The sequence below is a fragment of the Glycine max genome, chromosome 3 (assembly GCF_000004515.6).
Source record: "Glycine max cultivar Williams 82 chromosome 3, Glycine_max_v4.0, whole genome shotgun sequence".
In the NCBI taxonomy this organism is placed as follows: Eukaryota; Viridiplantae; Streptophyta; class Magnoliopsida; order Fabales; family Fabaceae; genus Glycine; species Glycine max.
Window position 1 is genome coordinate 43,439,592 of NC_016090.4, and position 27,841 is coordinate 43,467,432.

The following is a 27,841-nucleotide window of genomic DNA, read 5'->3' on the forward strand; positions in this document are numbered from 1 at the left end:
TTTTTTCTCTGATGAGAGAATTGCTTTAGGAACCGTATTTTCCCGTCTACGCCAAGAAAAGCTTAAAGCAGATTAGAAGTTCTTAAAACTTATTTGTAGAGTTGAAGACAATTTTTATCGTGCATTAAAAAATACCATGTTACTGTAAATTTTATTGATTTCCTCGACTATCCACTTTTATTTATAAAGTGGATTCCACCCTTGATAATACTCGAGCTTTATTTTATCCAACTGTAATTAATATTTATACAACTGCAATATTATGTTTTCGTTTTGCTTTTATACTAATCCTCTGCGCCTCTGCCGTCTTATGATGAAAACTCATTTTAGGCGAGTCAATGACATTTCTAACTACAGATGCATTTGACTAAACACGATGTATGCGAAGCTTGAACCTAATGCGTGCTTCATGTAGTACTAACTTTAAGTATACAAATTTAAATTAGCAATTATTGTACTCAATAAAAAATGCAAATCTAACTGTAACAATACAAACAACCTAAATCAAAACTAATAAAAACCAAAGTGCAAAATATGATTCCCTCCCTAAGTCCACCAAGCACTCTTGTCCTCGCCCCTTGAAACAATGTTAATGGGGGAAAAGAAGGGCATCAAGCGTCTATAAATCTAATGTCAAAGGTGTGAGGATGTATCTGCCATACATTAAGTGCTGCATACTCCTCCAAGCACTCTTTCAACTGGGCTTCGCTGTACCCCTGTTTGAAAGCCAAAAGTCCCAAGGTCAGAATATTATTGTCTAGGGGGAAACAAAACAGCTAACTTATTTGACAGTCAGGGCCATGCTCTGTCTTTCACACAACAAAAGCAAAATACTAAGTGCTAGCACATTTAGTTAACAGCCAAGTACGTCAGTAAATTAATTACAGAGAGGATCAAAAAATAATAAGTGCAATTTTGTAAAAACAAGGAATAGTGTTTACTCAAACTTGCCTTACCATCTCTTAGTTCATTTGATAATATATTCAGTTTATGGCTCTTTATTCAATGAAATAAAGTAATCCTTTAAATGTTCCATGATCTTTTGATTGTTGAGTTCCTCGTGTTCAACAGTCAAACTTGAATCTAAACTGTTCACAATACTGCACAATGGATCGTATTCAACTTTGGGCAGTATATGTACTTACCTTCCTAGATATCCAGTTCAGTGCATGGGCATAGCTGACGTCCATTCGGTTACCTCTAGCTGCTTCATCCCGCAGTATGGAATAGATATCAGATATGGCATCCAGACCAGATTTTTGACGATCTTCAGAATACAAAGAGAATTTTGACATCTGCATTAACCTCAGTGCCTCGTCCACGTCACTCTGAGCAACAGTCTCAGAAAAACGGAGTCTTGCTAGTGCCTGTTTAGAAATTAAAAATGGAATAGTATTTGCTTAGACAATATACAATTAAAAATAATCAGATGCTTATTATTACTTCACATCATGGACTTAAAAGGCATAGCCAACCTAAGTAATAACAGATATTTAAAGCCAAAAATTAACCAACACCTAAATCAGTTTTAATTTTAAAAACTGAACCTGCAATGACGTATGTACATAAATCATTAACCCAAAAAGAAAAGTAAATATAACCTAAATGTCTAATTTCACTGCTCTCTTTTGTGGGGAAAAGATGAAGACTTACAGCTGATATGCGGAGAATACTGAGCAATGTCCTTACAGTAGTGTAGGAATGCGGAGCATTGGACCTTGCTTCTTCTTGACGAATGCTGGAGTATGCAGTAGCAATATACTCTTCCAGTTCCCTGGGGACACTAGGAGACAATCTTCTTGCAGCTGATATGTATGCACTAGATTAAAGCAAAACATTTCAATTTGTATTAGTTTTCTTTTACTAGCAAACAGGGCATTGGCACAATCTCCCATGTGTAACTATATGAGCACTCAGAAATCAGAATAAATATACAATCAAATGGGCAACATATATGCACCATATACTCCAGTGTATAATCTTATTAAAAAGATTAAACCATACTTACCGTAGAACAGATGGTTCAAGAGGAGTGAATCCAAGAGCAGGAGACTCCTTATTTTGGTGAACATATAGGACATGCCTAGCCATTTCAAGATCATTATCCATATCAGCTCGATCAAGGATTAACCACAGAAGATCAAATCTTGATAGCAGGGCATGAGGAAGATTAATATTTTCAGCTGGAGTTCTTCTTAGATCATATCTTCCCCTTTCACAATAAAATATGGGTAAATTAGATTTTGAAAGCATGGGTTTGCATATCTCTTAGATCATGTCTGCAACTGATAAGGTGAAAAGAAATAATACCATGCTGGATTAGCAGCAGCAAGGACGGCAGTCCTTGCATTCAGCGATGTAGTGATCCCAGCCTTGGCAATGCTAACAGTCTGTTGTTCCATAACTTCATGTATAGCCGTACGATCGGATTCGTCCATCTTGTCAAATTCATCAATGGCACATATGCCCATATCTGCTAACACCTGAAATTTAGAATGTTCTTTTATAATATCCACCTATAACCGGAAACAACTAGTTAAAAGAACACAAACTGTATTAATATAGGGGCTAAAGAAGTAATGTGATGCATGACTTATTTCCCATCTTACTTTTGCAAGTATTGTCAACATTTCATGTGTATTTTACCAGATTTTTCTAGTTTTCTCAACCTAACATATATAAGCACAATAAGGATGGAAGGAATTGTTGTTGTTGTACTTAAGAAAGGAGGATTCCATTACCAATGCTCCACCTTCAAGAACCATCTCATTTGTCACTGGATCTTTCTGAACAGCAGCAGTTAGACCAACTCCACTACTTCCTCTGCCAGTAGTGTACACCCCTCTGGGTGCTACATTGATTATGTGTTTAAGGAGCTGACTCTTGGCAACACCAGGATCACCCATCAAACATATATGTAAATCTCCTCTAATCTACAATTAAATAAAGTTTATATTTAGTAGTTTAATCGTGCACATGTATATCATACACACAATAAATAAAACAAAATGCAAAAAGGGCTTAACCACAGAAAGTATGGCTAATAGCATTTGAGTGAGGGAGAGGAAAATTACTAATTCCATACTTGAATTTTAATCACTAATGTCATTGTAATTTTGCAAATGACACCATGCCTTAATCCATACTAATTCAATAAGTTGCAGTAAGCTCATGTGGCTTTATTTATATACATAGTTCATTACCTTCATTCCATCTTTCAACGTACGATGGGGAGCACCAACAAGGAGAAGAAGCAGTGCTTTTTTAATGTCGTCATGTCCAAATATTTCAGGAGCAAGTGATCGTGCCAATTTATTGTAGATGTCACCATCCTCTGCTAATCGTGCAATCTGCTCTTCCTCATCTCCTCTAAACTCATATCTATGACAGAATAAATCAGTTAAGCGGTTGTTGTTTCCCCCAAACTACTTTAATTAGTTTAACTAGTAGATATGTATTATGTTCAAGCAAGCAAAAATAATCAGTACTTAGTGTGGGTAAAGAAAATGGTGCTAATTATTATCAATCAAGGTCTGAAAACTAACTTACTCTTCATATTTTTTCTTGAAATGCATTACAGACATGGCCTCTAAGTAAGTGTCAGCAACTAAGCCCGCACGCATTGCTCGAAAACCAGTGTAAGGTATAGGAAGAAAAATCCCAGAAAATTCAACCACATCCCCGGGAGCCACCTGACAATTTACAACAAGCATGAGTTTATAAACTGAAGTTAATTAGCCATTAAATTTCAGCTACTTGATAACATATGCAGCAACTAGTAGTTTGATGCCAATTGGCAGGAGATAACCAACCTTTCTTGTGAGTTCTCCTCTTAGATGCACAGTCATTGTTCTTGGAATATGGCCTTTGGGGACATGTTCAGCTAATTCTTGAATTTTGGCCTGCATTTTAACCATATCACAAATATCTTACCATCTTACGCTAAAGTAAATAAGCAGTTGTATAGACTATATAGAACAACATGAAAAAGTGAATAAATATATTTTGATGACTGAACCGGAGAGCAAACCTCTTGAAATCTCAAAAATTTTGATGCTCTTAGTTGAAGGATAACATTCCCCTTTCTTCTGTTTGTATCACAGCGCTTTGATGGGCATTCAAACAAGGGCATGAAGACCCGAGCAGTTACTTCCTGTTCAGGAAAGGGAGAAAATAACAATGTCAAGGACCTACTGGCATGCAAATTCCACAATGGTCTAGCCATATCCCAGCAAAAATAAATTAATCCACAACAAGAACTAACAAGGTTTGATAGATAGTCATAATCCTTTAAATATTGTAGTTTAACATCCTGGCAATCAAATCATGTTGGCAGAGAGAAAATTCAAAAACTGTAATGGACCTTTTTTTTAAATCACACCAAGCAAATATCATGCAGTAGTTCTTTTATTGGCATAAAATCCAGTGTCAAAATTGTGCAGTTCACGCAGTCATTTCATCAATCACCTGGTAAATTTCAAATCCACAATCCTCGCATGTGTATACAGCCACTTTCATCAATGGTTTAACATCTGAACAACGTATCACAATACCAGAAATTCTTACAAGCTGACCAATGTTCGAAGCTTTAACCTCCCTAATTGTAGAGGGTCGTCCTTTTGAAGATGCTTTAATATAAAGTTCACTGCAATAGACTCACGAGGTCAGATTAGGACTGCCACATAAAAGCTAAGGCATAAACACCATACCGTGTCAGATATTTTTTACTATTGGATTTCCAATCAAAACATACTGAATGAAACAACTTTCTGCAATTACAGTTACACAATCCCTAAAAATTGAATGAAAAGGAAGGAGGTGGGCGAATCTCACTAGTAACGCTTGATTTCAGGAGGCATCTTCTGACGTGGATCGGAACCGTCGGTGCCTTCTACTCCTTCATCAGATCTCTGAGTCATCAATATGTCATGATCATCATCTGTGAAGTCCTCCGTGGGCTCCGGCATGAGTTCATCAATTGCATTGGAAAAAATCCCAATATACCTCCGAGTGTTATCAGTAACACGGCTCAGAAATTCCTCGTCCAGATCTTTGTACTGAAATCTCCAAAGAAAAAAATTTAACAGAGTCCACGATTTTGATTAGAATCGTGTAACACAGAAGTAGCAAATCTTACATTAAATAAATCCTCAAGGTCGATCTGGACTGCTCGAGTTTTGTGGTTTGCAACATCTTGCTGGAAACATTTGAGAGATTAAAGGAATCAGGTTAAAGGTCAACAAGAGAAGCATGAGAAAAAAAGAAGAAAAAACTCACCAGGATGTTCATGTATTTGGCTTCGCCATTGGCATCTGCAAAGTTGGAAAGGAAATCCTTCGCCAGAGCTGAAGAAAGAGCATTAGGCTTAATTTAACAAAATCAAAACCCTAATTGTGAAGAAATTTGACCGAGGAGAAGGAAGAAGAAAGGTAAAGTTTACCGCTAATCGGAAGAAGAAGAAAATAGATCGGGGAAAAACCGTTGTTTACCTGTGTCTGCGTCGAAATTGAGGTTCTTGGCGCTCATGGTGACGAAAACGGCTACAGAACGAGAGAGAGACAGAGAGAAAGAGAAGCGGGAAAACGTGCTAAGGTATGACTGAAAGAAATGGGCGCGAAACTATATAAACAAGTAGGCAACTTGGCGGGAAAAAAGAACAGTTTCTAGGTCTACGATACGCTGCGATCGGGTACACGGTAAGAACACTAGAACCGTCTATCTGGTGGTGGAGTATAAGTGTAATAATGTTCAACTAGATAAAGTATTCGTGGCTGGCGAGACTCGAATCCGGACTCAAAAACATAACATGAATTTCAAACCTCGAAATTCTCAATAGAATGCTAATTTTTTTTAAGACTTAAATGAATTTTCCAACATTCCTCTATTTTAAAACAGAGGCATTAATCTTCACACTTTTTAAGGTCTCCAATTTTAATTTTGTATTTTAAAATAAAAATATTAAATCTTTTAATTTTGAAAATTTTATAATTTTAATTCCTCTATGAACTTTGAATACTAGTTATTAAGAGATTATTAATTAATGTTGACTTTGACTAAGATTACATAAATGATCTCGTGTCAGACACTAAATACGAATTACATTAAGTTAATTTTTTATCGATTAATGTTTTGAAAAAACCAAAATTATAAATTTTATAAAAATGAAGCACTAAAAATTTTTATTTTGAAATATAAGGATTAAAATTATATATTTTAAAAAATATGAGGACTAAATATCTATATTTTAAAATAGAGAGATTAAAATTATAAATTTTAGAAAATAGAGAGGTCAAAATTATATTTAAGCCTTATTTTTAGTACTATTGTTTTAAATTAATATATAATATTATATATATATATATATATATATATCACATTTATTAATTGTATATTTAAATACATTGTTTTATAAACTTTGGAGAAACATAATTAATACAAATAATGTGTTTTTGTAAAAGAAAATCAAGTGAGTAGCATAATATTTTTTATTTATTAGATTTAAGAACATAATTAATGGGACTTTTTCCTAAAAGATTATGGTTGATGTAGAAACCAAATTTTATTTTAATTCATTTTTTTTTATCTGTGAATGGATGATTGACATATTTGTAATCATGTTTTTCCAATATCTAATTTGTTTTATGTGTAAATATATTTTTATATTCATTTTTTATAGATTATTAATATCATTGATGTTTTAAATATATAATTATGAATGTGTTAAAATTTGAGTTTAATTTATAGGCATTTTAAGTATAAAAACATTTTACATTATTGATCAATTGAAAATAATAGTTGACATTCTTTTTAACATGACTATTATAAATGTTCACAAACTTATTATATTATGCTGAAATGATAATTAAATTTTTTTTTTACACAATCAACATATACATTGTTTTCTCATAAAATTAAATGTGTACATATTTGTTGAATGAATTTAATTTAATTTATTGTCTATAATAGTGATGTTGCCTTATATTCAGGGCCAACTACAGGGTTACAGATTAAGAGAATGTACAGGGATTAGTTTACTGTATAAAACATAAGATCCTATATCTTTTCTTTGTGAAAAATAGAAAAATCTCTCAAACACATGTTGTAGGTCATATCGATCAAATCAGGTAAATTATGTATTTCCTCTTTCTCTATTTTTTTACGTCATAACAAAATTTCTTGTAATTTCAAACTTACTTGTAGGTACATAGCAGTTAAATGGAATATCCATAACCCATATAGGGATATGTAACAAGAGATTTGTTTGTGAAAGCTACTAGAGTCATCAATTGTTAAAAAGATGTTACAAGCAAATGCATCCAAACACATTCTTTTCATAATCCTTTTCTTATATTTTACTGCTATATTACGAAGTAGAATACTCAACTCACACTCCATTTTCTCAATTAAACATTCTCACTATTTTATCTCTTCTATCCTTTAAAGATGCATTGGTTTAATTACATTTTTGATCCATCTATTTATTTACATAATTCAATTTAGTCTTTTTATTTTTAAAATATTTAATTTGATCCTTTATTTTATTTTATTTTTAAATGTTCAATGTTTACCAAATTCATCAATATAAAAGCATAGGGACTTTAATTACATTTGACCAAATATATAAAGACTAAATTAAAACACATTTTTTCTAATAATCTAATATGGCCATTTAAGTTATTCATAAATTCAAAATATAATTTATACATTCATATATATTTATCTACGAATTTGAATTATATAAAATAATTAAACAGATTTTTTGTAAAATACTCAAGCTAAAACACTAATTTTAAATATTAAATTTATTAAAAAAGATACTAGGAAGCGGAAGCACCAGGAGGCTTTGACCAGTGAAGGCAAGATGTTGCAAAGAGCAAACAAGAAGTTGGAAGAGGGCATCAAGGCTAATTAAGAAGCATGCGCCGTGACCGAATTTGAAAACAATATCTTGAGAGCTCGAGCTGAGGAATTGGCTGATCGATTGTGTAACTATATCAACAACGATGTTAGTGAAGAAGACGCCCAAGGTTTTTTCTTATAAGTAAATAGCCTTCACAAACAAGTTAATATTAATGCACTGATCCTTCTCCTCTCTTGCCCTTGCTGAATAATAATAATTTAAGTAAATGGTATAACATTAAGACAGTGGTTTTTTAGTGATAAGTTTTTATTATACATATTTAGGACTGTGTATACTGTAAGGTCAGTTAGGACACAGCCTTAGCCCCTCCAATAGTTATTATGTAATGTTATATATATAACTTAGGAATTGGGATTGTAGATTACTCAAGCAAAAAAAAAAAAAAAAAAAGAAGTGCAATTGACTATTATATACTATTAATTTTAAATAGTACATTAATATCAATAATAATGAGTGTTGGTTGCTTTATTTCAGATTTTGAATGTCATCAGATACATGCACTATTATCTAAATTAAGAAAATCAAAAGACAAATTTACTTAATTTAATTGCCTATAAAATAGCTACGAAAATAATAAAATTAATTGAAATTGCATTTGTTCAAAAATTATATATATAGAATTACTAATTTAATTTTTTAGTTGGATCCTTTATTTTATCTCTTTTTCTCCCCATCTTTGCATTTTTTAAGAACTTTAAGGGTTTCTCGGACTTATTAACATAATAGGACACAAATAAATCCGAGATGATAAAATAAGTAAAAAACTAAATATTAAAAATATGATGATAAAATATACAAAATAAATTTAGTGATAAAATTCAAAAAAATATGATAGATGACTAATAAAATGTAGAATAAATGTAAGTTTTGATTATTATATTTTAGTATTTTTTTAATTTGGATACCTTAAGTTTTAAAAAAATTATTTTAATCTTTTTTCAAAATTTTTACTTTAATACATAAATCTTAAAATTTTTTTTTTCTTTATATTTTTTAGAAAAGTTTAATTTTATTTTTTATTTTGTTTTTAACAAAAACATTAGTTTTTTTATAAAGTAATGTTTTTTTTAGAACATTAATTTCTAATTTTTATATTTATTAGATTTTTTAAAAAAAATTCTATATAAGATGAAATTTTATTATTTTTATCTTTTATAAGTGTATTTGAAAAAATATTCTAGTTAATTTTTTATTTTTTTTCTATCTGAAAAAATTGTTAAATATTAAATATTTGCTAAACGATTTTTTATAATAGTTTTTATCCTGACACGTTACAAATTTTTAAAATATTAATTTTTATATTTTTATATTTACTCTCTAATTATCTTTGAATATTTATTAAATTTTTTTACCATTTTTTATTTAAGATAAAATTTAATCATTTTTAATTTTTTATATAAATTTATATTTTTCAACTATTTTAACAAATAATCAAACATTTATAATTCAGTAAAATAGTTTACAACTGCAAATCAACTTTTAAAATTTCAATTAATTTTTCAGTTATTTTTATTAAATAGAGTCTTTTTTCTATTTTTCATCATTCCGTATGTAAATCATAGTACTTGCTTTGAATCTTTTACTAACAAAGAAGTAAAAAGCGCACATGTTGTGGTGGAACAAAGCTGTCGTCATTGCATACGCCAGCCAGCAGTGACGCGGTCGTTTCAGTCCTTCCAAATTGGCTTTGATTGAAATTTTCCCTTTTAATAATTAATACTAATAAATAAATAATCAATTCCCTGCCAACCCTTCTTCATTCTTTTTCTATATAAGCTAACCTTAGCCTCAGTTATCTCCTTCTTCTTCTTTACCATAGAGCCCTTTCTTCTCTTCCCCCATTTTTTCCTCTTTCTTCCTCGCCTAGCTAGCTCCAGAAAATTAGGATCTGCTTCAGATCTAGTGTTTCCCTGTCCCAAATCACGAGTCCATTGAGTTTGATTTTGTGGATGAAAAGCATAGATAGGGCTTTTGCAAAACTCTCCAATGTTTCTTGAAATTATATGACCATGCGTCGAATTCGTATGCTGCACTCCTTCTCCGTCGTGTTCCTCTACTGGTTCTACGTTTTCTCATGAACTCCCTCTTAAATCCGTGATTAATTAGATCTATCTCCTTAGTTAATCCTTGTCTTTTCCAATAATTAATTAGATCTGCGTCTCCTTTTTGGATTAGTTTCTTTTTTGGTTCTGTTATCAAATCAAATAAAAAATCTCCTTCTCGGAAATGGCATCACCGATCCAACAACAACAACGCTCGACTACTACAAGTTCTGGATCTGAAGGAGGAGATCCGCATATCATCGATGAGAGGAAGCGGAAGAGGATGCTGTCGAACCGCGAGTCGGCGCGGCGATCGCGGATGAGGAAGCAGAAACAGCTGGAGGATCTGACCGATGAAGTTAGCAGATTGCAAAGCGCGAACAAGAAGCTTGCGGAGAACATAGAGGCCAAGGAAGAAGCGTGCGTCGAGACCGAAGCGGCGAACAGCATTCTGAGAGCACAGACAATGGAACTGGCCGATCGATTGCGCTTCTTGAACTCCATCCTTGAGATCGCTGAAGAGGTCGAAGGGTTATCCGTTGAGATTCCCGAGATTCCAGATCCTCTCCTCAAGCCCTGGCAGATTCCTCATCCGATACAACCGATTATGGCCACCGCAAACATGTTTCTGCGTTGATCATTCCTGAGGATTTTACTTTAATTAGGGTTATTCAGTGCGGTAGTAACTTTCTCTGTTATGTGTATTATATTACTATTAGTGTTATCTGTCTGCATCAAAAGTATCGTGTGGTCATCAATGCATTGGGTTCCTGAGAGAGATGAATGTGAGGTACAGGGTGTTGATGGCTGGTAGTGGCAGTGTGTGTCCCTTTGCGCGACTTGTAATCATTTTTTATGGTGGCTGTTTTATTTTAATTAAAAGTAATCTCATCTTCTATGTTTGTTGTTTTATTTTTATAATTAAATCTAATCATCGTTATCCTAAGCATTACTGTTGCATGTTTTTGTTATTAATTTTTTTAAGTTATTATTTTTTTAAAAAAATAATAGTAGTAAAAAAAAGATAATAATGTTTATTGAAATTAAAATAAATATTGAGTTTTTGCAAAATGAAATTACGTTGGAGGGAGATAAATATAAGAACTTAATTTAAATAGATTGACTGTATTTATCTTATATTATCATCTAATAAAAATATTATTTTTCGATAAAGAAAAATTATCTGCGATAAGATTGTTCTCTTAAAAAAAATATTTAACTTTTGTAATAATTATTTTGAAAATTGTAAGATAATTTTATATTCACAAAGTGTGATGTATTTTCATCTATTAGTTTGATGACCATGCATGAGATAAATTATTATAATAGTTTATATGAATTTATAATTATATATGAATTATATAATATAAATAAATTTTTTTAAAAAATAAATATAAAAGAAAATTGTCAATCTGGAAAATGTTATTATAATTTTGTTGTGCTAAATATCATCAAAATGAAAACAAACATAAATATAAACATAATAAACATTTTCAAAATTATTGTTCCACATTATATATTTTAATATAAATGAATTGGGCAACATATTATTCATATATAGAAGAGAGTGCAATTTTCTATACTAATTTATAGGCTTTAAATTTTTTTATCGTTAAATTTTACGAGAATAAACATCATCCAATGAACTTATTATTAAAGAAGATTAGCTCAGTTAATTAATATAATACCGTGTTCAATTCTTAAAAGATAAAAAAATATCCAATGAACTTATTGATGAATTAATTGATTTGTTCCCACATTTTTTGTGGAGATTAATGAAGCCATTTTGAATAAACGTGTGGCTCAGTTTCGTGATATTGTTAGTTATGACTTACGATAGATCTAGGTAGGGTATACAACTAGTTATAAAGTTGTTGGGAGGGGTAGAGGGTCCAATTTGACCTTTTTGATCTAACTAGTATTTAGGACGATATACTTTGAGATTATATGAACAAATCAATTTATGCGCAACTTGATAACTTAGTTCTTTAATTACCCCCATGTCAACTTGTTCTTTTTATTATTAGATTTGCAATTATTTTGTGGAAGAAGTTGAAGGCAAGGCAAGCAATTGTAAAAAAGACTTAAAGTATTTATATTTTTTTTCTTGTGTGTGGATTTTCTAATTTTGTCTTTTTCAATACCAATACACAAAACAATAACTTTTTAATATGGGATATTGTTTTTTTTTTACAAATGCTAACTTGAACTCTAACGTGTGTTTGGATATGATAATTATTTCATATAAAGTGGAATTTTAAATATATTACCATAAAATATATCTTTTAGATACATCTTTTAGGAGATGATTAAAATTTTAGCAATGAGACATTTTAACTCATTGAATTAGGAGAATTTGACATTATTAGGAAAAATAGAGAAATTGAACATTTGGCTATGAAGTAGTTTTAGCTAATGGAAAGCATTTATTAGATTCTTTTATATTTTTATATGATAAATAGTTTATCTATTTTTTCTTTTAATTAATATTAGTTTTTTTTTTATCACGCCATCTCTCCTTATCCCTTCTTCTTCCACTTGTAGACCAACCTTGTATATTTTTATAACAAGTAGTATTAGTAAATGTTTGTAGATAGTTAAAGAAAGTAATAAATACTTCTTGAATTTTTAATGCATGAAATTTAATGCTCGTAAATTTTAAGAAATCAATATGTGTTAGGGGATGTTACCCTGCTCCCAAATCCTCCTTCCATTTAAGCATCCATTGATTATGTTTATAACACTGTTTTACTTGGAATATAATAAATCCTTAAAACCCAGCTATAATTATCATATGGCTTAGATGTAACTCATAACCGTTTAAGTATTTCCTACCCTTCCCTGTTGCATATCTGATATCCCTATGGAGAAATATTTATATTTTAAGTTTTAAAAATAAAAAATAGTTGTTTTGTTTATGTTGTAAAAAAATATTTTTAAAAAATTAATTAAAATAAGCAATATTTTTATTTAAAATATATTAAATGTGAAATGAATATAAAATTATAAATAAATTTTATAAAGTTTAACATCATTCTACTTATGGAAATGACAAGTGGTATAAAAATTCATTATGAATTGATATATCAATGATAACAGCGGATGAATTAGTTCATTTTCTGCACATCCAAATGAATCTGGATTGAAAGATGGTTTTAATCAGTAATTTTCAAATTCATGATAATTTGTGTTAAGGAATTCGTATTAGATTGAGCTGCTTACTTATTTTTATACAATTTGTGTGTATTTTTATTACAAACATTTACATAAGAGCATTTATTATATGACGAAGCTTATAGCATAACACTCCATGTTACTAAATTTAGGGAAAATTTATCCATGTTACTAAATAGCTATTGTTAAATTACTCACTACAAATTATTAAAGACATATGTATACCTGTTTTTCAATCATAAATAATTTTCTTTTAATTATATTTTTTCCTTTTTAACTAAAAAATAAGCTACTTACAATTTAGTGAAGGTTAATTAATGCTGCTCATTTGGATAAATGTACGCCACAATTTTATGTCATCGCAACTTCCTACATTATGAATTATTAATCAACTTATCCAAAACTCGATGGGATTACGATTACGATGGATCATATTTGACTTGGGGTTAATCTTATAATTAGTGTACTTACTAAACTTATGGGCTTTGGATTTTTATGTACCCATTATTTTTTTTATGAAGTTGAGGGGAAAACAACTAAAAAAGATTTTCGATATTTTTTTTTAATTTTGAAATTTATAACTCCTTGTTCCCCAACAAAGGAATTATAATTTTTATGCAAATAATTTTTTTATCAATATTTATCTTTTTGAACAATAATAACAATAGCTTCATTTATAAGTATTGTAAAAAAAATATGCGAAGAGTATTTAATATATTCTATTAAATGGTTTTAACAACTGAAAAATAAGTATTAGATATTTTTTATATTTTTATTATGGTAAATATTTCATTAATATAGTATAGCCTTGCCTCTTTAATCAGTACAAATAAACGTTTCATGTTTGTAATTGTTTAATATTTACAATGTTGTACCTTTAATTAAATATTTAATGTTTATATTCTTTTTTTTTACTGGAATTTTATGTCTATATTCAATAACAGTATATATGTTTATATGGAGTTATCTTAATTTAATTAATGATCTCGAATTTGAATTTGAATATGTTAATTGCGTTATATTTTAGAGGAAGACCGTCAGAAAATACAAATGCTTTATTTTATCATCTTTTAGTTGTTATTATATTTTTTTTACTAACTTAAATACAAGAGCATTTCCAATATTTACACTAGTTATTACATTTAATGATTTATATTTTCTTCTCACTTCTTCAAAATGATATAAAGTTTATTTTTCATGTATTATTGGTATAAAAAATTCTTTTATTATTTAATTAGAAGTTATCATATAAATATGATTTATAAATAATTGTTATAAAACTTAATAATTTTATCGGACGTCATAATTCATGGTTAAACAATAGAATTGAAACATATTTAAATTAAATTCTAATAACGTATCATATTAATTATTCATATTTGTTGTGAAGATAGTCTAGTTTAATTAGTTAAGCATAATGCATATAATATTGTAAATCTATCGATATTTGTTTGTTTCATAAATCGTCTCTTATTAATATTGTGGTTCTTATTGTTATCACCATGACATATATATATATAAATACATTATAAGAAGTAACCTTATAATTTAACAATTTTAGTAATTCCTTCCAAGGTTCCAGCATAATCATTAAGGGACTAGTTCGAAGATGCCGTAGAGGGAAGGTGTTACTTGTACGAAGTGTTGCTTATACCTTCGAATTCCTTGATGATGAGTTACACGACCAAGCTTAATTTCTTCGTAAAATATTATAGTGTCAATGGCAATCATTTTCAAAATTATTTCCAGGTTGGTTGGCGGGTATAGATAAGCATCAGCGGCAATGCATATCACGAGCCAATTGTTTTTTTTTTTGCTGGAAATTAAGAGATAATAAACCAATTATATATATAGCAGGCTTATTGTATAACTTTAAAATGTTTGTCTGATAATCAGGATCAGGATAAGATCAATATAATAAAAATCAAAATCAAATATAGAATGTAATATAACAAAATGGTTTGGTCTTTGTAAAAGGAAAACATAATCTTTAAAAAAAGTTAGATGAAAAAAAAAAGCAAAAAAACTCTACTCTTGGACCTTGGTCCTCATTCTCATTTCTCCCCCTCTATTTTGTTAGAGACATATGAAAAATTAAATTATTTCAATAATCGATGTATAATTAATTATTGTTAATTTGTTATAAGTTATAAATCAATAAAGTAGGCCTAGTAGTGGAAAGTGAGGTAAATACAAAAGTACTTGAGTTTGATTTTTATTGCTATAATTTTATATCAAAAAATTATTGTTAAAAATAATTATAATTAGAATCAATTTTTGTTTGAGTAAATTTGTTAAAAATATTTATAATGTAATTAATTTTATTTGTATACAACAACAAAATTTTGTTTTTACATAGTAAATTACGAAAAAATATATGTATGGAGCTAAAAGGGCGGAAAAAAGGCTGAAGGAATAATTAGGAGTTATTTGGAATAACCTTTTTAGGAGAAAATAAGTTGCTCGAAAAACATCATAAGCTTCTCCAGTATAGATGCATGAAAATATTCTTATTAATTTAAAACATTATTTTTTTATTTGACTTCATATTTATTTCACATAGATGAAAGATATTACGAGAATTATCAACTATCTCGGCCAAGTTTTTTTTTTTTTTATTATTGACAAAAGCAAAATTAAGTTATTTCATTGATGATCAAGTGCTAAATACAAGTTGGTATTTGTTAAAAAAAATTGAGCTTGCATAACCTGTTGCCCCTAGCTAAAGAATGAACATCAGCATTTGCATGTCTCCTAACAGACTCAACTCTAAAGTTTGGATTTTGGTTTGTTAGTCCCATTTACTAAAATTTTGATTCAAAATTCTACGGATGATGATTGACACAATTTACTTAAAAATGTGATATTGTTTTATGATAAACATGAAATTGATATTCTTGATGATTTTAATTGATTTTAATATTACCTGTCTTGACATGCAAAAGATCATATCACAATATAACATCACTTCGAAATCAACATATTATTAATTACCATGAATAAGCATAAGCGGTTGCAACAATTAAACACAGATTTAGTGAACAAACAATAAAACTTTTAATTTTAACTTCTGTTTTAATTCTTGAGGATATTTACAGAGTTTTTAACATTGAAGGTGTATGCATTCTTGTGAACAAATTATACCATGCATGCTAGCAAGAATCAAATGTCCATTAACATGCCGGGAAAAAAACAATTATTACGAATTAGTCACATATTAGATTTAAATTTAAATCGAACAATTAAATATTAAATAAAAATAAGAAAACTACATGAATAGGGTTGAATAATTTTCCTATTCTAAACTGATTGAAATTAAAAATTGAAAATAAAAAGAAGATCCGTTCTAAATTAAAACTGTTGCCATGAAGTCCAAAGTTATGATTTATTTCTCGATTAAAATTCTTACCATGAAGATCCAATAATGATTACTTGCAACTTGCAAGTAACAGCTGCGATGTTTATGCAACAAAGAAACCAACATATTAGCAAATACTACTAGTTTTTCATTACAAAACAATTGAATAATAAAGAACAGATCACGCAAAAGTGCAGTAATCGCGGTGCACGGTGCACCTGTAAAGATCTACACTTTCACGCAATCGATATTTGTTTCCTTAATTTGATTTAGCATTCACAAAAAAAAAAAAACTAGGGCATAATTTTGGTTTGATTAAACATAAGGGGCTATGGATTATGCTTTAAAGAAACATTAACACATAGCATGTTCACAATTTGATATATCATGAAACGCAATAGTGTTTTAGTTGACAGACAGACATGTGGAGATCATCATGCACGTAAGAAGCGCTTTCTCAGTCTTCGAAAGTTTTGCACTCAATGGTCTCCGGATTGTCCTTGCAGTAGGTCTCGAGCGGGTCGGAGTCCTTTTCCTTTTGCTTGTATTTGGCGTGGCTCGCCGCCGCGCTCAGCTCCTCCACCTCGTCCCACGCCGCCACGCACTCGCCGCTCGTCGGGTCGCCGGCGCACGCCTCCTGCGCGTTCTTTATGCTCTCCTCCACCTTCTCCGAAATGCGCTCTGGAGCTGCGCGAACGGGTCGGATCCTCATCACCCGACCCAACCTGACACTACCAAGTCGCATCCCTTGGCTGAGTGGAACTGCGAACTTTACGGCGTACGTGTTTTGCGGTGAGGGTGATGCGTTGAAGAAAACCCTGGGGCTTGAAAGGCTCACACCAGTCATAGTTGCCATTCTTTGATTCTTGTTCTCTGGAGGGGGTTTATGATGATGAGGTCTAAGGAGTAGATTGGATTGGAACCGGGAAGATTATAGCTGTGCCTGGGATGGATTTCTGTACACATATTTCTTATCGCCTTGCAACCAATTGTTGTCTACCACGTAGAATCCACAATATAAGATATATTCTTGCCCCAAATTATCTTTTCAATAATCAATAATATTAATATAAAAAAAGACAGAAAAATTGTTCGTGTGTTGTTGGAGGAGTCAAGCTTATTTTGGACCTCTTTTACTTCGATAAGTAATTTTTTTTTAAAATTGAAAACAATATCAATAAATTAATAAATTTATAATATCTCATGTACTTTATTCTTTTAAATAAGTTATACTCCCTTTGACAAGTGAAGTGATAATATTATGTTGTGAGAAATACCAAATATAAAACTTACATTAATAATACTAATAAATATTATATATATATATATATATATATATATATATATATATATATATAGGTTATAATACTTACAATGCACGATTATTAAATTCTATATATTTATTTTATTGTTAGGAAATGGATAAATATTAAAAAGTTTACAATGACATCATATTTAATTAAAGTTATATTTAACAAAATATTTTAGATAATTTATAATTAAAAAATTCATTCGGTAAATGAATATAATAAGCAGATATAGTGTGCTTGATAGAGAGATGAAAGTATGAGGGGTGAAAAGGAATGAAAGAGAGTAAAGTTAGAGTGTTAAGTTAAATTACTTGATTGAGATGAAAGAGAGTTTAAATGATATGAAAGTTTTAAATTAAAGTAATATGAAAATAATAAAAGGAAAGAGAGAAAAAAATTGAAGCAAATGTCCATTTTATCACCTATAAAAAAAGCACGTTTTCCTGATTAGGTGAGACAAAAAAAAATCCAAAGTTCTTGACACATAATAGACTATACCTTACACATAATTGATTATTTTTTTAGAGTTGCAACCTATTGCCCTTTCTTTGATCAGCTAATTGATTATGATATATGCATAATTGATTATCATGTGTAAAGATTGGAAAAAATAAGAAGTCTCACCTGATACAATGAGGGGCCACAAGGCCACTTGAGTGAGAGGGATAATTTTGACAACAGAGCAAACAATGTAATGTGTTGTCTTAAACTACTCACTTCCACTTTTTTTTGTTCACAATTTGAGATGAAACATTTTTTTTCTTCTTCAAATCTTGTCTCTGCATTTCTTATGTAACAAATATCCAATCCATCTACTTTCATCCCAATTCAGCACATTTTACTTTCATTGTTCTTTCAACCGTTTGAACCAAACATTACCTTAATCTAAAGCCATTAACCCAATGAACAAAAATGAAGAAAAAAAAATCAGTTTTAAATTTAAGAAATAAAAAACTAGCTTTGACAAAATTTGTGGAACTTGAAAACATAACTCGACCCATAATTTAATCGGGGAATGATGTATTTTTTTCTTTCTTTTTTGTTTATCATCAATATAAGCAACAAATATTGTACCAATCAATTTTTTCATCAAATATTCATTGTTGATAACAATGTAGAAAATAAATTATTTACTGTAGAATCTCAATTATAACTTTATTATATATATATATATATATATATATATATATATATATAACATCATAATACATTAGCGCTTTATTATTTTATTACTTAATTGCTAACAATAAATAATCATTGATATATTTTATTTTTATAAATAATTAATATTATAAATTATTATTTTGAATGAGAAACAGGTTAAATAAGGAGGTATTTTGGATTAAGATTTTAAAAGATTATTTTAGGATAAACAATTTTTTAAATTTTAAAGATTGGATAAGAATATTATGACTTGTTTGATTTTTTCCAAGACTTTATGATAATTTAGATTTTAATGAATTTATATCATACCAATTTAAATAATCTGAAACAACTTTATAAATTTATAAGATTCAAAAGAACTCTATGAATTTTTAAAAACAGATTCAAAATTATAAAGATAGTAAAAAAAAAAAAGAAATAATGAGATTTGGATAAAAAAAAAGTAAAACCAATATAATTTTTTTAAACTTTTAATAGGTAAATTGTTTATAACTTTTGGTCTTCCTATATTAACCTTTCTTACAATAACATCTTATTATTTTTGCTTTTGAATTTGAACAATAAATTTAAAATTATACATTAGTTTTTTGAATTTGTTTTTTCAATTGTTATAATTATTTCATGATAAATCCAATGACATATTTAAATGAGGTGTAATAATAAACTTATACTATAAAGGAGTGATGGGATAGAAAAATTACTAGGTTATAGGGAGAGACAAAATTAAGGGTGACAGAAACAAAAATATTATGTTGAACAAGTGATGAAAATAATCCATATAACAAAAACATGTTTAACACTGTCACAAGACAAATATTAATTTAATTTAAAAAATAATCATAAAAGTGCAAGGGAGAAAAATATATTTGACATTTTTTTTGTTCTAAAAGAATAAAAAAAATATATACTAGACACACAATTGGAAGAATGTTATTTTTTGACTGTTATATTTGGTATCTCTCTCAATTGAGTATATACCATTTTTGTGGTGGATATTGAAGAGAAAAAATGTATGTATGATGAGAAAAAAAAAAGTCTAATAATCAATATAAAAAAAAGAGCTTAGCAAAATTTCAAGGATTTAGATGAAATTATTTGAGAAATGTTTTATGCTAAAAAGTCATATGAATTCTATCTTAAAAAATAATCAATCAAAATTTATATATTTTTGAATACCAAAAGATTTTTTTAAAGATAAAAAATCTTAATTGAATATAACCCATTTTTTATATTTTTTAAAAAACTTAATTAAATATCACAAGATTTATTTATATCATTAAAAATTCTGATTGATCGAATTCACCGAAAGGCTCTTAAAATCATTTGAAATGCTAGTCGAATTCACCGAAAAAATAATGCAGCTGCAGTAAATAAATTTGATAGGTCTAGCCTGCCAAAAAAATATAAATTATTTTTTCTCGAGCTCGTTATACTGATATAACTAATTTTTCAGTATTTTATATAATTTTAAATCTATTTTTAAATAGTTTAAATTATATAAAAATTACGATTTACACTCATAATCCCTTTCAGTTTTTTTTTTTCAAATCTTTTATTAATTAAGTTGAAAGTATAAAATATGATCCAATAACATGTAGTGTAAATCATTAACTTATAGTTGATTTAAAAGGAGAATTATTTATTGCGAAAATTACAGGATAACACAAAAAAAAAATTATACAATCCAGTTTTATACATTTTCAATAAATATTTTCGTTTTTTCCTTCGTCCCAAGTGGCTTAATCAATAATAGGTTACACTATAAAATTGATTATTATTTGTCTATTGTTCCTTTTTTTTTTTATTGAGCTGTCTGGGCAAAATATACCAAATAAAATTAGATATTACTCAAATTTGAGTTTAGTATATAGCATTCATGTAAACGACTGGGCTGCAAATGAGACACATTACTACAAAAATAGAGGAGAAATTTTCATTCATTTATAATTTTTTTAATTAGTTGTTTATATAATTTTCAAATTTATCTCTTCTATTTCTTATATTAATAAGTGAAATTTTTAGTTTTTAAAATTTTTATTAAATAAAATTTACATTTAAATTCTCAAAAGGTTTTGATTATTAAATTTTTAAACTCCATTAATTAAAAAACTTTAACAACAGAAACCTTCTGAAAATTAAAATGTAAATTTAAGAATTAAAAATCCATTTATTGATTAATGATGAAACCTAATTTTTTTAATAGAAATGATTTAGATTTCTTATGTGTAAATGGAAAACATGATTAGGAAAAAAAGTCTACTATAAATCACCAATCAAGTTATTAATAAAAGTCAATTATCCACAAAATTGATGATACGAACAAAAATAACAAACTAAATCTAAAATTTTGATGATTTATTAGCAAATTTTTTGGTACATATTGGTATTGGCAATGGAAATGGCAGCTTACTTACTAGTACCTAGCAACAGTAGCAGCGGATATACCGAGACGGAGATAGAAAAAATATAACGCAGGAATCGAATTCTTAATTTTATCAGATGATGCGACTTCACAAACTGTATCATCGCTTCACTCTTGTCCCCCTTTCGCTCCCTTCTAATCCCTCTCTTCTTCCTCTCGCTCCTCCGTTGCGCCTCACGCTCCGTCACCGAACCTCTGTGAACTTCGCTTCCATGGCTTCCTCGCGGTTGCGCAATTTAGCACCTCTCGCTGCTGCGCCCACTGAAGACGCCGCCGCTGCCTCCATTTCTTCCTCTCCCAACGCCGCTGCTTCCGTTGACTACGATGGTTAGCTCAACACGCATTTCTTCACTACTCTTTTTACGGTTATCCAGCAAAACTATGTGCTGTTTTTTTTTTCATCACACAGCGTTTCAATTCCGGAATCGTCGTGTTTGGACGCATATTCACGCGATCGATCGATTGCATAGAGTAAAATTTCAGCTCCATGGTTTTTGTACTAGTTCACTCAAACTATCTTTCTGATACTATGAAAATACGAAAGTATAATCACTGCCGACTTAATTGAATAACCGATTATTAAGACACTAATAACTGTATTAGTGAACTTATTTTGCAAATCTTTTGCAGCTAGTGAAATATTGTATTTAATTCGATGATTTGTCACCTTTTTCACTGATACTATAGAGTTTTACATGAACAATGTAAATGTTAAAGTTTTAGCTACTGATTAGTTTGGCATATGAAGCGAAGAGATTCATTTCATTTTCGGTCATATAATCCTTGGTGCTTATGTATTCGAGCCTCACATAGTATTTTGGGCTTCTGATTGAACTAGAATATGGATATAGTTGTAAAATGCATATTCACATCTATATTATTGTTTAGATTGCTTTACTGTTTCTAGTTGCTGACCTTTATTTTGATTGACCAATGCTAGATGAGTCAACTGTAGGAGTAAGGTATCGCGTTCCTCCATCTGTGATCAGTGATATTGTTGATGCTCCACCTGTACCTGCGTTGTCATTTTCACCACTTAGGGACAGAATTATTTTTCTCAAGCGAAGAGCTTTACCTCCACTGGCAGAAATAGCAAGGCCGGAGGAAAAGTTGGCTGGTATACGTATTGATGGAAAGTGCAATACTAGGAGTCGCATGTCATTCTACACTGGTATAGGGATCCATCAAATTCTTCCTGACGGTACATTAGGGTCAGAGACTGAGGTGTCCGGTTTCCCTGTTGGTGCTAAAATAAATTTTGTTTCTTGGTCTCCTGATGGTTGTCATTTGTCCTTTAGCATTCGTGTGAATGAGGAGGACAATGATAGCAGTAAACTCACAGTATGGATTGCAGATGTGAAAACAGGGATAGCTAGAAAGTTGTTTCAGTCACCTAATGTACATTTGAATGCAGTTTTTGACAATTATGTTTGGGTAAATAATTCTTCATTGTTAGTTTGCACCATTCCATCATCCCGTGGAGCTCCTCCAAAGAAACCTTTGGTTCCAAGTTGCCCAAAAATTCAATCCAACGAGGAGAGAAGCATTATTCAAGTAAGAACATTCCAGGATTTGCTGAAGGATGAGTACGATGAAGATTTGTTTGACTACTATGCCACCTCACAGCTTGTTTTGGCTTCTTTGGATGGTACTACAAAAGAAATTGGCCCACCAGCTGTATATACCTCCATGGATCCTTCCCCAGATCACAAGTACATTTTGATTAATTCACTTCACAGGCCATACTCCTTCATTGTACCTTGTGGAAGATTTCCAAAGAAGGTAGAGTTATGGAGTGCTGATGGAAAATTAATCAGGGAGCTCTGTGACTTGCCCCTTGCTGAGGACATTCCAATTGCATTCAATAGTGTGCGAAAAGGGATGCGTTCCATTAATTGGAGAGCTGATAAGCCGTCTACTCTTTACTGGTACTGAGATTAATTTTAAATTTATATTTTCTGCTGGGGCATGTGCATTGGGGACTATACAAATTACTATAATTTAACTAAACTTATAAGGCATTTATTTATTTATCATAATTTAGACATTTTAAATATGCAGTTGTGTTTGTTTTCATTATTTTCTCTGCAAATTTTGAAGTGCTTAAAAACTTAAACTTCCCAAGAGTGTCTTCAATGTTGAAGTTCACTGACATGCAAATAGTACTAAGCATGCACTTTATAAGAGGCAAGAGCAATCTTTCTGGTATATAGCTGAGCATGCCTATATACACATGTATTATCTACTTGAAGGGCATGAGAACAAACTGGATGCATGAATTATATACAAGTATGGATTTATTTATTGTTATTGATTGACAGTTTAATTATGACATATCATGGATATTTTATACACACTCAGAGAGATTAAAGTACATTTACACTCCCCTGCTAAAATAACATTGATGTTGATTTTGCATCATATATATTTGAGGATGTGTGCTCATGGAATATTATGTTCAGGTATTTCAAATATAGCTCTATGTTATTTTCTTTTACTGAAGAACTTGTGTTGTAGGTCAATGTTGGATTACATATGGTTGTTTTCTTCAACTGACTTCCAGTGTTCTCATCACATGCACTTCTCTTAATCAGATGTTTCATCCTTCATTCACAATCAAACTTAGGACTTCTTTTATTCAATATAAAATTCTGAATGCTTTTCCCTTCATTTACATTGTTAGTTTTATAGTCCCATTTGTTGTATGTGGATTTGTTTTTTATTTCTGTATCTGTTTAAATTGATTCATTTGAGGTTTCTAGGGTAGAAACTCAAGATGGAGGTGATGCAAAGGTGGAAATTTCTCCTCGTGATATAATTTATACACAGCCTGCTGAACCACTAGAAGGTGAACACCCAACAATATTACACAAGCTTGATTTCCGCTATGGGTATGGATACAATTTATTGATTTGCATTGGTTTCTTCTCTTTATATTTATCTACATGTCAGTGTAATCACGATGACATATATGGACATTATTGGATCCTTTTCAAAATCAGTCGTTGCTTCTTAGTATTGCAAATATGCTTCTGACTGTTGAAACTGATTCAAATGCCAAGTCTTGTGCATTTTCATGTAGTCTATCCTAATGCTGTACTTGCTATATCTCGATCATCATGACCAACATTTGGTTTGGTTTGCATGCCACTTACATAGTCTGGACACAATTACATTGTGCTTATCTTCTAAAATGTCTGGGACTATGTTTCTGCTTTCCATATCTACAGAGGGGTTTCTTGGTGTGATGATTCACTGGCTTTGGTATATGAATCTTGGTACAAAACACGGAAAATAAGAACATGGGTAGTCTCTCCTGGATCTGAAGATGTAGCTCCGCGCATCCTATTTGATAGATCTTCAGAAGATGTGTACTCTGATCCCGGTTCTCCTATGATGCGGAGAACTCAAGCTGGGACATACATTATTGCCAGGATAAAGAAGGAAAGTGATGAAGGAAGATATATTATACTGAATGGAAATGGTGCTACACCAGAAGGAAACATTCCATTCCTTGATCTGTTTGACATGTAAGTGTCTTAAATTTCTTGTTTTACTTCCCATATGTTCTCAGTTCTCACAGATTCTCATTTATGATATAATGGTTTGAACCGAAATGTTACAGAAATACAGGTAAAAAAATGGAACGAATCTGGGAGAGCGATAAGGAGAAGTATTATGAGACTGTTGTTGCTCTAATGTCTGATCAAGAAGAAGGGGATTTGTATTTAGATAAACTGAAGATACTGACTTCTAAAGAGTCAAAAACTGAAAACACCCAATACTACTTTGTTAGCTGGCCAGATAAAAACATAGTTCAGGTTACAAATTTCCCTCATCCATACCCTCAGCTTGCATCATTGCAGAAAGAGATGATCAGATATGAAAGAAAAGACGGGGTTCAACTTACTGCTACATTATACCTACCACCAGGTTACAATCCATCAACAGATGGCCCTTTGCCATGCCTGGTTTGGTCTTACCCAGGAGAATTTAAGAGCAAAGATGCTGCTGGACAAGTTCGTGGTTCTCCAAATGAATTTGCTGGAATAGGCTCCACATCAGCCCTTCTTTGGCTGGCTAGAAGGTATTAATTGTCTTTGCCAATTATGGGTGTTGTTTGTCTATTTCTGATTTAACATTATTTTACTTGGTTTGTGTGTCCCTCACTCAATATATATTTTGTGATAAATAAGCTGGACTGTTCTTTGAATACTGCAGGTTTGCAATTCTATCTGGGCCTACCATTCCTATTATTGGCGAGGGTGATGAAGAGGCAAATGATAGGTAACTTGATAATGATATTGTTATAGCTGTGGGATCTTTACCATATACTTATCACTAAATAATTGTTCTCGAGCACCATGATTTTTATTCTCATTTTCTCTTCAAATCGGTGATTAAAATTTTTGGACTTGTGAGGCTTTGGCTTCTTTTGTTCTTCAGCGTGTTCAAATTTTGCTGTGAAGTAATCATTTCTCATAACTGCTTTAGTGTTTATCTGATATAAAACCAAATATCTATGTTCCAGGTATGTAGAACAATTAGTTGCAAGTGCAGAGGCTGCTGTGGAGGAAGTTATCCAGCGTGGGGTAAGCTTTATTTTTACTGTATGGAGAATATGAAGTTTTTAGTCAGAAATATGATGACTCGTGATATTTTGGGTTGTCACTTGTCACATCTAGGTGGCTGATCCGAAGAAAATAGCTGTTGGTGGACATTCCTATGGTGCGTTCATGACTGCTAACCTGCTGGCACACGCACCTCATCTTTTTTGTTGTGGAATTGCTCGTTCTGGTGCTTACAACAGAACACTTACTCCCTTTGGTTTTCAGGTATTGACTATAATGACTTTTTTTTTTCTCTTCCAGTTCCCATAATTGTATTTTCTTTTCTCCTACAGTTCTTTATAATCTGCTTTCACACCCTATTCTTGAACTGAATGTTACCTTGTGAGTGTATTTTAGAATGAGGGTCTTACGGCTTTCTCCACTTCTTTCTGTAGAATGAAGACAGAACTCTTTGGGAGGCCACTAATACTTATGTAGAGATGAGTCCTTTTATGTCGGCTAATAAAATTAAGAAGCCCATCTTGCTTATTCACGGGGAAGAGGACAATAATCCAGGAACATTAACCATGCAGGTAAGAGAGGAATTCCTGCCTGAGCTATTCTCATAAGCTGTCATAATTAATTGGCCATTGCTGTATTTTTATATTTTGGAAGAACCCTGAGTCTTTCTTTAGCCAATTGCGTGCTGCTTACCCTTTGTCCTGCTATGCAGTCAGACAGGTTTTTCAACGCTCTAAAGGGTCATGGTGCTCTTTGTCGGCTGGTGATTTTGCCTCACGAGAGTCATGGTTACACTGCTAAAGAAAGCATCATGCATGTCCTTTGGGAAACAGATAGATGGCTCCATAAATATTGTGTGTCAAACAGCTCTGAGGCAGGAGAAGACCATGCTACTGATACAGTCAAAGAACATGTTAGCAAAGGCACCACAAATGCTGAAAGCAAAGTGGTTGCACCCAGCGGAGGCGGCAGCAGAGAGGTGTCTGATCTTGAGTACGAAGAATTTCATTCTCTGCCGAGGTCATCCTTGTGGTAATCACATCTTCAGCCTTAAATTTTAATTCCAAAAAAGCACCTTTGACTGAGTTAATTATTTCTTGATAATGGTAAATTTGCAAACAGTAAATCCCCGTATTGCTTGGACATATTCTTGCTACCTCGTGAGGAGTAGTACGTGAGCATGGCTGCTTATTGCTATTTTATTTAAATGTAACTTAGGCATTTCACAAGCAACCAAAGAATTTAGACAACAATAGTGAAACACATTATTGATTCTTACTGCTTATTTTCTCCACATATGCATACTTTTTACCTTGAGCTTTTAATGATGTAGAAGAAAGATCTGATTTCGGACTGCCAAAGACTAGAATAGAAGCATCCAAATGATGCATGTGGAAGACCCAGCAGCAAGATGCCCTTCACTGTGAGAACGGAACACATTCAAATTGGCAGGTATCACTTGCATTGCAAGTTACGGGGCACTCCATGATATCATGTATTCCTTTAAAAACTACTATAGCAATAATAGCATTGCTGGTGCAGTGACAAGTTGCCAAAATATATTCATGATTTAACAGGATGATTCATAATCTGTTTCTCGTGTTTTCAGAAGGCTCCTTAGCAGCCTAGCTGAATAATTTCACAAAGCAATCTAATATACTTGAGGAATAACCACACTACTTATTCTTCCTATGCCATTTGAGCTTGCTTCTGATCTTGCCTTCCTAATTGTGGAGTTGTGATTCTTTTTAGTGCATATACAATTGTACTCTAACGGCAAATCTAGAAGCTTGGTATGATTTTTGTTTACATAAAAACCCGACATGTTTTTGCGGGGCAAGTCCGAGACGTTTAACATTTTCCCGGATAATTGACAAGT

General features: G+C 31.0%; 4 protein-coding genes across 4 annotated transcripts; 2 read left to right on the top strand and 2 right to left on the bottom strand.

Annotated features, from left to right (window-relative positions):
* Window positions 1-389: 389 nt before the first annotated feature.
* Window positions 390-5,724, bottom strand: LOC100802903 (DNA replication licensing factor MCM7). The gene is made up of 15 exons (XM_003521544.4): window positions 5,490-5,724; window positions 5,278-5,345; window positions 5,138-5,197; window positions 4,834-5,057; window positions 4,468-4,645; window positions 4,031-4,153; window positions 3,813-3,902; window positions 3,550-3,692; window positions 3,204-3,381; window positions 2,742-2,933; window positions 2,311-2,483; window positions 2,009-2,212; window positions 1,654-1,819; window positions 1,146-1,367; window positions 390-716 (listed from the first exon to the last, which is right to left on the bottom strand). The coding sequence occupies exons 1-15, from the start codon at window positions 5,524-5,526 to the stop codon at window positions 612-614; spliced, it is 2,163 nt and encodes a 720-aa protein (XP_003521592.1). The 5' UTR covers window positions 5,527-5,724; the 3' UTR covers window positions 390-611.
* Window positions 5,725-9,733: 4,009 nt separating this feature from the next.
* Window positions 9,734-10,906, top strand: LOC780550 (bZIP transcription factor 53A). Its single transcript, NM_001248117.1, has one exon. It carries the CDS (start codon window positions 10,148-10,150, stop codon window positions 10,598-10,600), a length of 453 nt encoding a protein of 150 aa, NP_001235046.1. The 5' UTR covers window positions 9,734-10,147; the 3' UTR covers window positions 10,601-10,906.
* A 5,716-nt stretch (window positions 10,907-16,622) lies between these two features.
* Window positions 16,623-17,487, bottom strand: LOC100803973 (calvin cycle protein CP12-2, chloroplastic). Its single transcript, XM_003521546.5, has one exon. The coding sequence runs from the start codon at window positions 17,349-17,351 to the stop codon at window positions 16,953-16,955; it is 399 nt and encodes a 132-aa protein (XP_003521594.1). The 5' UTR covers window positions 17,352-17,487; the 3' UTR covers window positions 16,623-16,952.
* A 3,955-nt stretch (window positions 17,488-21,442) lies between these two features.
* Window positions 21,443-27,636, top strand: LOC547526 (aminoacyl peptidase). The gene is made up of 11 exons (NM_001250888.2): window positions 21,443-21,718; window positions 22,332-23,319; window positions 24,154-24,282; window positions 24,622-24,921; window positions 25,017-25,478; window positions 25,613-25,678; window positions 25,923-25,983; window positions 26,077-26,226; window positions 26,397-26,534; window positions 26,675-26,994; window positions 27,296-27,636. Coding segments are annotated over exons 1-11 (2,865 nt in total). The 5' UTR covers window positions 21,443-21,468; the 3' UTR covers window positions 27,297-27,636.
* The last annotated feature ends 205 nt before the right edge of the window (window positions 27,637-27,841 follow it).